We start from the raw sequence: 10,000 nt of genomic DNA, 5'->3' as shown, positions 1-10,000 counted from the left end.
CTCCGGGCACGAGTTTATGAGTCCCGGTATCTAGATCTGGATCTGTAATAGAAGAAAACACTCGACCATGCATATTGGTTAGTTCTTGCGCTAGGGCAGTTACATATTTGATCAAAACATCAGACTGCATTTGTAACTGCTGTGGGTAGTAACAACCAAGTTTGGGGGCAGTACCAAACAGTATCTCAAATGGGGATAGAGCATGTTCCCCTCGTGGGGTGTATTGAACATTGAACAAAGCAATGGGTAGACTATCTGGCCAGGGCATATTTGATTCCTGGGCCATTTTCAACATTCTAGTTTTCAGTGAGCCATTCATTCTTTCTACCTTTCCGCTACTCTGGGGATGGTATGGGGTGTGGAAAGCAATGGTGACAGGATAGGCTTCTGGCCATCCTGAAAACATATCTACAATTACTAACGCATATTCAAAACGGCCCGACTTTGGCATCTGAATATGGTCAATCTGGATACGCTGGAAAGGGTATAAGGACCTTGCAAGGTGTTTCTGCGGTGGTTTTTCCACACGTCCTGGGTTACACTTTGCACAAATTGTACATGATTTGCAGAAATTACTAGTCATTGGGGTAATTCCAGGCGCCACATAGTATTTGTCGATCAGTGCATTCATAAGAGTCTTCGGGAGATGTGCTGCTCCATGTGCCCATTGTACCACAGCAGGATACAGTGCCCGTGGCAGACAAAGTTTCTTTTTGTACTCGTAAATTCCTTCTTGGGGTGATGCACCTCTTTTCTTCCAGCTTTCCTTTTCTTCCTTTGTTGCAGATTCTTGCAACTTCTTCAGATATTCTCGATTCACTGGGAGGTTCTGCATTAACGGAACCATCCTTGTCGTGTCCACTCGATCTTCCGCTTCTCGTATCCCGCTGGCAGCTTGTTTTGCCGCAGCATCCGCCAGATGGTTTCCTCTGGCTTCTTCTGTGTTCAGTTTCCCATGGGCTTTTACCTTTAGGATGGCCACATGGCTTGGAAGGAGTAGGGCGTCCATCAGAGCTTGTATGGCTGAGCTGTGTTTCACTGGTGTTCCTGCTGCTGTCAGAAATCCCCTGGTTTGCCAAATGACGCCAAAATCGTGTGCTACACCAAAGGCATATCTAGAGTCAGTGTAGATATTCGCCGTTTGTCCTTCTGCCAGTTTACACGCTGCAGTGAGAGCTTGTAGTTCGGCTTCTTGTGCAGATGCTGTTGACGGTAGTGTGCTTGCCAGTAGGACCACAGAGTCTGTGGTTACCGCATAACCCGGATGGTAGGTGCCTTGTTGATCAGCATATCGAGAACCATCCACAAACAGGATTAGATCTGGGTTCTGTATCGGCGTTTCACTCACCGTGGGCAGATGAGCAGTTTCTAGCTTCATGAGTTCGAAGCAATCATGGGGTAGGTCGACTCCAGCTGTGCTTTGTTCTTGTTCGTGTCCCTGCACATCTCCCCCCTCGGAAAGTGGAAAAAGAGTGGAGGGGTTAAGCACTTGGCACCAGAGAAGGGTGACATTGTCTGGAATGAGAAGCGAGCATTGCAACCTGAGGTGTCTGGTACCGGACAGATGTTTTGGCTGTGTCTGATTGAGAATAGCAGCATGTCATGTGGTGCCAGGAGAATGAGGTCATACCCTAGAACAATGTCCGAAGTTTTATCCAGCAGTGCTTGAGCAGCAAAGACAGCACGAAGACAGGACGGTCCACCACGAGCCACCGCATCGAGACGGCTGGAGTAATAACCAATAGGTCGACATCGGCCAGCGTGTGGCTGTGTTAACACTCCAGTTGCATATCCATTTCGTTCTGATACGAAAAGCTGGAAGGGTAAATCATAGTCTGGGAGGCCCAAGGCAGGGGCCGAGGATATTACCTGTTTGAGAACAGTGAAATTCTTGGAAGCCTCTGGGGTCATCTTTCGCGGTGCGTTTCTTTACAGGGAAAAGAGGAGTATTGCGGTTTACAGGGAAGCGGGGCCCTTTGTTTCAGCTGTACAACAATGGGCGGTACCGTTAGGTGCCTGATATCCTCAGAGCCTATGGACCATAATTTGGACGGGATCCTATCCATGATAGCGGGTGGTATACTGGCGACTGAGGGTTTGTCCGCTAATGCCAAAAGTATTGGAAGGGAACAAAGGGCAGAGACATCTGACTCCCAGAGCGGGGAGGTTACATCAATGGTGCCGTCCTCGGAGAATATTATGGAGGCCTGTAACCTGGATAAAACATCAGCGCCAAGCAGATTAAGCGGGCAGGTAGAGGAAACTACAAATCGTACAAATAGTTCAGGGTAGGGACCTGTCTGCAGGGGTCGTGTTAATGGGCTAGAGCGCGGAATGCCATCTACCCCCACACATAAAACATCAATATCAGACAAATAGGAAGGGCCAGGTATATCTGCAGCTCTAATTACGCTCCTGGCTGCACCTGTGTCTACCAGGAAGGGGGTGAGGTGACATACATTATTGGGGCGCCTTCTACCTGCTTGGGCGTCTGCCCATATAACCTTGGGCAGCGGTCGGGTCCTGGGGGGTGTCTGGGGTTAGTATTCCAGGTCATGTTTGCCTCCTGTGCAGCGGCCTGTGACTTACTATTTGAGTCAAAACTACTGGGCATACTGTAGTGGACACTGCTGCTGGGTCTGTGTGCTATTGTTGTGTCAGGGTAGACTTGAATCCTTACCGCTGGGGCAGTGATCGTTTGGGGTGAAAGGGCTGGCATCAGGGGCATTAGGGGCGCAGTCGGGGTATAATAGGAACCGTCCGCCTGCAGCACAGGATATAGTTCTGCTGCATGAACAGTCAAGGTTGGTTTGTCATTCGTGGGCGGGGTAGTGGGTTGTATAGGTGGGGGTGCTGCTGGAGCTGGGAGCGAAGGTAACAAAAGAGTGAGTATAGATAAATCAGTCACACTGTGGCGCTGCACACCACAATTAAAACAATCTTCCCTGCATTGGGGGTTTCGGGTGCCACACCTTAAACTTGTCCAGGGGGGTGAGTCAGCACCAGCATAGGGTGGGGGTTGGTCATTTTCAGGAGGGTTACTTGTACAGTCACCGCAAGGGTGATAAAGAAATACAACCTTTCCTCCCTTTTCTATCTCCTGCTCGGTCCATTTTTCTCTCTTCTTTCTGTCACTTATAACACTTTTTTCCCCTTCCAAATAATATATACAGTATCTAATTGTATCCCAATTTCTGCATATAAACCTTTCATAAAAATAACCCTCAATACCTACTTCCACAACACAATCATATGCCTTGATTATCTATCAGCAAATTCACTTGCTATTTCTTTCCTATTCACTTTCTTTCTTACTGCAAAGCGTACGTTAACGCGGAAAAAACAGGAGTTCGGGCAGTTTAACGTCTAGGGGTTATCGCCCAAGCACCTATGGGCTATCTCTTCTACTCTCAACAATCCCCACCCGTCCTCATGAATTCTCAACACTAACACACAAACACATTTTGGACATAACATACCACTTGATTACGAGAGAGAGGGAAAGGTTGTTCAGGGATCAGTCGGCAGGATTCCGCGCTGCTACAAACCGTAACGCGCAACTTAACACCCCTTCCCTCCGCAACGCGCCAACCGCACAGTCACTACCGGGATTACCGTGTTCCTCTCTGAACCGACTTTCCCTTACTCCCCCTTTTCCCCTCCTTCCACTCCTTCCACCAAGTTTACAACGTACAATGACAAGACCCCTAGTCAGCCGGCAAAAATCCCACTCCACTTTGGGCTCCCACTTGCGGCACTGACTAACATATACAACATGTAAACGTATACCGGGTGACAGATAGTCTAGGTAACAGGTTTGAGTTTAAAACGGGCTCTGGGCAAGATATCTACCTGTCTTTAGGTGACCTTCGGAGAGCCGTATGAGACACAGAAATAGACCAACAGCGGAGACAGTGCGTATCGGTAGATAATAAATGTTATCTTACCATACTCCAGAGGTGATCAGTCTCCTGCCGCGTCCGCACTAGGTCCACCCCGTGCCCTCTGCGCACGGCTGTCTGTTGGTTTACAACCCAGGGCCCCACGTTGGGCGCCAGCTGATTTGGATAATTTGGATCAGACCAAAACGTCTTCAGAGGTTCTGTCCCCGTCCAGATTAGTTTCCTACGTAGGTAATGCGTGCACTGAGAAAAATCACACTGACACACAGGAGTTCAGAATGATAATGTCTGACTTTATTACTACACAGCCTGCGTTCATATACAGGGGCTGTAGGGGAGGGTTTGTATGCAAAGGAGCTGTCTCAGGTCTAAAGGTTGTTTGCCAATACACAGGGCAGTGTCTCATTGGTTCTTTGTTGGGACTTTTCCTTATATGGTCTTGTTATTGTAGGTTTTTTGGACACATCAGCATTTGGGTGGAATTCCTCGGGTGCCATCTTCCATTCTTGATGGGAGGGGTAGCTGCGGTAGCCATTTTGAGTAAGGAACATAGCAAGGTATTACAGATGAAGAAATAGGCATTTTATCCAATCCATCACACACACACACACACACACACACACACACACAGTGACATTGACACACACACACACACACAGTGACATTGACACACACACACACACACACACACACACACACACACACACACTGTGACATTGACACACACACACACACACACACACACACACACACACACACACACACACACACACACACACACTGTGACATTGACACACACACACACACACACACACACACACAGTGACATTGACACACACGCACAGTGACATTGACACACACACACACAGTGACATTGACACACACACATACACACACAGTGACATTGACACACACACATACACACACAGTGACATTGACACACACACACACACACACACACACACAATAAGCCCACCTCTGCAAACACACAAAAATAAGGCCTCTCCCCCCTTGGGGTCGGTAAGGTGCCTGGGAGGAGGTATAAGTGGGTTACCTGGGGCCGTGGATGGGCTGCTGGAGCTGCATAGGTAGCCAGTGCAGCTGAGAGACTGACAGGCCCGCGGAGCCTAAAGGGAGGGGCGGAGCCTAAGGAGCCAGCATTACTGGAGGAGACAAGGGAGGGGAGCAGTGCTGTAGGAAGAGGCGGGCCAAAAAAAATTGGCAGTGTGACAGCACGGGCAGCCAATCAGGAAAGGGGGAGTTTAAAAAAAAAAAAACATTCTTGCAGGCTTGCTTCCCGGGGGCCGGACCAAATGACTTCGCGGGCCTTACACGGCCCGCGGGCCGGACGTTCCCCACCCCTGTGCTAAACCCTTCATTTTTACAATGTACATCTACAGTTTACTTTCATCCTAAACTTTTTGTGATATGCCAACTTACCTCTGCTGCATGACCTTTTGTAAGACAGTTTGTGTAACAGTGACTTTTTTTGTCTCGTCTAGTAAAAAGCCAAGCACCAATAATCCATCCGTGCCAACACTGCAAGGTTGCTTTTAGCAGTCAGGATTACCTCCTCAAGCATCTGAAGCTCAAACACTCAAATGAGTATATGGAAAAGATGAGGACAGAACAATCTTGCAACATTCCAATAAATATGACGGAAAATGCATCTTTCAACCAGTCAAGGCAATTAATAAACAATATAACTGCTTCTCATTTCAAAAGATATATATTAGCTGCTGGCACAGGAAAAGATCTTGGAGAAAGTGGGAGGAGTCTGACTTGCTTATCAGACCAGAACCTACAGAAGAGACCACAGACCGTGGAGAGACCGCATGTATGTGGGGAATGTGGGAAGGGATTCAAAGTGTTATCCAGCCTGAGGAAACACAAGAGGACACACACAGGGGAGAGACCGTATGTATGTGGGGAATGTGGGAAGGGATTTTGTCAGTTATCCAACCTGGACATACACATAAGGACACACACAGGGGAGAGGCCGCATGTATGTGGGGAATGCGGGAAGGGATTTAGTCAGTTATCCCACCTGAACACACACATTAGGACACACACAGGGGAGAGACCGCATGTATGTGGGGATTGTGGGAAGGGATTTAGTGCCTTATCCAGCCTGATCATACACAAGAGGACACACACAGGGGAGAGACCGCATGTATGTGGGGAATGTGGGAAGGGATTTAGTAAGCTATCCAGCCTGATCAAACACAAGAGGAAACACACAGGGGAGAGACCATATGCATGTGGGGAATGTGGGAAGGGATTTAGTCAGTTATCTGGCCTGAACATACACCAGAGGACACACACAGGGGTGAGACCGCATATATGTGGGGAATGTGGGAAGGGATTTAGTGCATCATCCACCCTGGACACACACAAGAGGACACACACAGGGGAGAGACCGTATGTATGTGGGGAGTGTGGGAAGGGATTTGGTCAGTTATTCAGCCTGAACACACACAAGATGACACACACAGGGGAGAAACCGCATGTATGTGGGGAATGTGGGAAGTCATTTAGTAATTTATCCCACTTGAACTCACATAATAGGACACATACAGGGGAGAGACCGTATGTATGTGAGGAATGTGGGAAGGGATTTAGTGACTTATCCAGCCTCAGGACACACAAGAGGACACACACAGGGGAGAGACCGCATGTCTGCGGGGAATGTGGGAAGGGATTTAGTGACTTATCCTGCCTGAGGACACACAAGAGGACACACACAGGGGAGAGACCGTATGTATGTGGGGAATGTGGGAAGGGATTTATTGACTTATCCGGCCTGATCAGACACAAGAGGACACACACAGGGGAGAGACCGTATGTATGTGAGGAATGTGGGAAGGGATTTAGTGACTTATCCAGCCTGAACAAACACAAGAGGAGACACACAGGGGAGAGACCGCATGTATGCGGGAATGTGGGAAGGGATTTAGTGACTTATCCTGCCTGAACACACGCAAGAGGACACACACAGGGGAGAGACTTTATGTATGTGGGGAATGTGGGAAGGGATTTAGTGTGTTTTGTAGCCTGAGGAAACATAAGAGGACTCACAAACTGGAGAGACCTACAGTTGTGTGAAAAAGAAATGTGTAATCCATATTTGTAACAGATGACAACGGTTTTTTTGTCCATGCTTCATGTATAAAAAGCTGCTTTGTGAACCATTAAAGTCAGTTGTGAGAATTCAACTATAGTCTCCTTTGAATTCTTACTGCTCCGGGCCCGTCTGCCATATTATTTGAGACAATTACATATCCGTGCCGTACGATGCTCCCGGGAGAAGTTGTGTTTTGCTTGCCCTAGAAGATGACCTGATCTGTAGAGATCTAACAGTTTTGGTGACAGAAGTGGAATTTCGCACAGGAAAAGGGGTGAGTAAAAGATTCTTTTTATTTGTTTCCCACCTTTTCCTCTGCAAAACTAAGTAACCTAAATTTATAAGGGCAAAAGAACAAAGGGTCCCTATTGTTTTATCGAGGTTAAGTCCCTGATAAGTAAAAAGGACGGTATTTGGTTTCAAATAGGATGGCAATTTAAGTTAAGTTAACATAAGTATTGTTTAAAGTTAAGTTAATAATTGTTTATTAATACGTGCGCATAAAGTGTTAAGATTTCTTTCCTGTATAAACTCATTATGGGCACTAACATTTTGTCATCTAATAAACTTACCCTAACCTGTCAGCCCTCGCACAACCCCCTCCCTCACTGTCAGTGGCATTTGCGGATGAAGATATAATCCTTGCAGCCCAGCAATCAATGTATAACCAAAGATCTCAGGTTACGTCCCAGGTCACGTCCCAAATTGCATCCCCATTTCACAGCGCAGCTGTTTTAGCTGATGATGAAAATAAGTCAGGGAGTGAGACTGATCAGGGTGACACAATAGACCAATACACTTCTGGTCCTGCGGGTAACACTAGATCTCACACGGCAGCAAAACAAATAGGGAAGATAACTAGTAAGGCTAAAATTCCCAAGGATAATTCCTCTTCAGAAGAACAGGAATCTATTAATTTTGGTTTTATTTCTAAACAAATTGGGGAGGTTGCATACGAATTGAGCAAAATAACTACTGCAGAGTCCCCTGTATTGTGTGAGATAAACCCTCCAAAAACAGATGAGTCCCAGTCCCAAACACTGGAGGTATCCTCTGCAAATGTGTCATCTGTGTCTATGCCCTTTATGACAGTGGGTGAACAAGTAGTTATAAAAACCCCAGATACACTTGTTATGAATGCTTGGGCACAAGGTTGCCCTGACCCCACTAAACACCCAGAGGCTGCGGTCAGGTATTTAAAAAAGATGTACCAAACAGATGAAATTTTGGGTTCTGATTATATTTTTTTATTAGATCTAGTCACTAAACATGCAGGTATTAAATGAACAGAGAAGTGTAGAACTCTTGCAGAAATCAGACGAAACTGTCACTGACTTTGTTAAGAAGGTTTAAAGTGTTGGAAGAATGACTATATGAAGAAATGTACTGTAGTATGAGTTAAAATGACCCTTATGGATGGAAAAAGTTGCTAATTGAATTTTTTTACCATTTTAAAAAAAATGTATTTCTATCTCCTGCCCATATGATATCGGGACAATTACCTCCATATGTTGCCCCATTTACCCCAGTGTCTCAATTCCCAAACCCCCTGAGCCCCTTAACCCTAACTAATTTACACTGGGCAGGGGAAAGTTTTGGGTATCTGTGGAGAAAAAGAATAAAGAAAGGATGAATTATTTTTGTAAACAGTCCAGTCACTGGAATAATAAGGATGTTTATCGTACTGGCCAGGCGATTTATTTCCTTAACCAGAATTATAATTCTTTTCCTCTAAAGCTCCACAGATAAAATCAGGTGAATATGTTATATAAAATAACAGGCGAAATATATTCTAGACACAAAGCTAGCTAGAAGCTCAGCATTTTAAAATTAGTTTTAAAAAGTTAATTATGATATGAAGAAAAAAAAAGGATATCTTTATTAATTTAGTCTGCAGGATCAAACTGTTTTGTTTTCCTATTTATTAGAATAGGTGAGAAAATATGTGTCTGTTATTTTTGTAAAAAAACTGGTTGAATGTGTGAAAGAAGCGTAAAATTCTGTTTGTTTTGTGTCTGCGCTCTGTGCTTTTTTTGTGTATAACCAGTAACTAAACTATCTAAAAGTATATGTTAAAGCCTACAATTTTCTGTTTAACAAAGATCCAGTTTTATTTTTTGAATACCAGTAATATTGTCGGGCTGTGTGAAGAGCTGCATATTTCAAGCTGTCCCAAATTGTATTGCAGTAATTAACCATTTTTTTTCTGTTACAAGGTTTTGGCAGAAAGCCCAGAGAGTTATTTGAGCTTGTTATATGGCTTGAAATGGAAACAGTTGTAAATTGATTAATATAGAGTTCAAATGAACAGAGGACAGTAACCTAGAATGAGCACTCTAAACACCTGGTGGGTGGGTAATGAAGTGGTTAAAACTTAAATCTTTAATATCCGTGTAAAATAATGGGGATTAAAACAAATATTAAACGCTCAGATCTTATAGTATCAACACAATGTAATGTTCTGGATCACTGATGAACTGCATAGAATCACTAAACTAGTGTCTTGCAGTGGGAACAAGTGGATAAAGTAACCACTAGTCCAATGTAATCTGCACAAAAAACTCTAGTGCTGAGCCATGTATAAGTGTGCAGACCCTGAAATACAGTAGCAGTAAAGCAACGGACAAGGAAAACGGCCCCTAGCCAGGTCTGCCAGTATACTAGAGGGTTCTATATGGAATTATTTTTCTGCAAAGTTGATCAAATATTTAATATTTTATCATTTTTAACCATCTTTTTCGCTCAAATGTGTCCCACCTATAAATTTGTGTCTATAAGTTTTTATGCTACAGGTTGTTCTTTCAGCAAATCAGATGCTATTTTGTGTTCTAAAAGTTTCTGTCAGAAGACTATAGCAGATGATATTTATATTTAGTAGGGTTCTTTTGAGATTTCTAATGAAAATGTTATACCCAAAGGTTTCAGGTTAGTTTTGCTATACATCAACAAATTCCATTAAGGTTATGCTTTAAAT

At 44.7% G+C, this 10,000-nt stretch overlaps 1 protein-coding gene across 4 annotated transcripts in view; it reads left to right on the top strand.

Annotated features, from left to right (window-relative positions):
• The window catches only part of LOC142466698 (uncharacterized), a 65,601-nt gene extending 58,484 nt beyond the window's left edge, over positions 1 to 7,117 (top strand). For all 4 annotated transcript variants that reach the window (XM_075572009.1, XM_075572010.1, XM_075572011.1 and 1 more), the window contains one exon: positions 5,405 to 7,117. In XM_075572009.1, coding sequence (XP_075428124.1) covers positions 5,405 to 6,876 — 1,472 coding nt within the window. In that variant the 3' untranslated portion in view covers positions 6,877 to 7,117. The remainder of the gene's footprint in view (positions 1 to 5,404) is intronic.
• The last annotated feature ends 2,883 nt before the right edge of the window (positions 7,118 to 10,000 follow it).

Source organism: Ascaphus truei, chromosome 15, assembly GCF_040206685.1.
Source record: "Ascaphus truei isolate aAscTru1 chromosome 15, aAscTru1.hap1, whole genome shotgun sequence".
Classification (NCBI taxonomy): Eukaryota; Metazoa; Chordata; class Amphibia; order Anura; family Ascaphidae; genus Ascaphus; species Ascaphus truei.
This window is presented reverse-complemented; position numbering and strand designations above follow the sequence as displayed.